Raw genomic sequence first — 1,030 nt, 5'->3', positions numbered from 1 at the left:
ACCACAGGTTCAAGAACCAGTGACTTTAAGTTTGTGACATCATACAATGACAACACGCTGCCTGCTGACCAGACTCTGAAGAAAAGTCCATCAGACTTTACAGATGTGTTTGGAGATGGCGATATGTCTCCTAAGGTAGGAAGATATCGCATGTCCTATTTTCAATAACTGTACAGCTTGTAAATATTGGTTAATTTCAAAGCGTTTGGAGGCTGTGATACTTCTGCCAAATAAGGAAATTGAATATTTTCTTTTTTCTTTTTGATAAAACACTCATACTGAGCAGGTTTTTTTCGCACGTGGTTCTTAAACTTTGCTTTTAAATAAGAAACAGACCGCTGTACAAGTAAAAAATAGATACTTTCACTTGATTTTAATCCTCTGTTTCTTGATATGATCGTGTTTTTTCTTGTTAGTTTTTAATCTTGTACTTGTACCTTGATTTTCTTAACACTTACTTGGTGTGGTGTTAAGTTCTTGAGAGTTACGATCTGTCCATCATAACGTATTCAATAGAAGAGTTAAAAAAGTGAACTCTTTACTTGACAGGTTTCTGAGTATGTGTATGATAGTATTAAATTGAATAGTATTAAATGAAAAGTTTGGTTTGGCATTCTTTGTTCATTTTGCTCAAAGGCCAAACAAAAGATTCCCTTGGGCAGTTAAGCTGTTAAGGGTTTCTTAGAGGAAAGATCCCAAAAATGCTCTAATGTTCTTACTTATCACCTTCAGTATTAAACAGATTATCACACGTGCCTATGTCCTCTGTTGTCATCACATATCATCTTAGATCTCCTGCAGGACATTTAGTATATTTTAGACAGTTCCATCACAACAATAAATAAAAGAATAACTTTTGTAAAATATGTGTTTTCTGACAACAGAACAATTCTATAAACCTGTCTAATGAATGGCAGGTTTCGTTGAACTTATACTGTCGTTGAACTTATACTGTTGGTACATGTTGACTCAAGAGCTTTGAAACACAGTCTATGGTGTCTTGTTTTATTGTTTATTTGTTTATTTAATT

At 33.7% G+C, this 1,030-nt stretch overlaps 1 protein-coding gene across 1 annotated transcript in view; it reads left to right on the top strand.

Annotated features, from left to right (window-relative positions):
* The window catches only part of LOC102296602 (protocadherin gamma-C3), a gene marked incomplete at its 3' end in the record, with an annotated part of 2,924 nt that extends 2,789 nt beyond the window's left edge, over nucleotides 1-135 (top strand). The window contains exon 2 of the mRNA XM_005953463.3: nucleotides 8-135. Coding sequence (XP_005953525.1) covers nucleotides 8-135 — 128 coding nt within the window. The remainder of the gene's footprint in view (nucleotides 1-7) is intronic.
* Nucleotides 136-1,030: the final 895 nt, after the last annotated feature.

This window comes from Haplochromis burtoni, unplaced genomic scaffold, assembly GCF_018398535.1.
Source record: "Haplochromis burtoni strain Fernald_Lab_line unplaced genomic scaffold, NCSU_Asbu1 Contig_4502, whole genome shotgun sequence".
Taxonomy (NCBI): domain Eukaryota; kingdom Metazoa; phylum Chordata; class Actinopteri; order Cichliformes; family Cichlidae; genus Haplochromis; species Haplochromis burtoni.
This window is presented reverse-complemented; position numbering and strand designations above follow the sequence as displayed.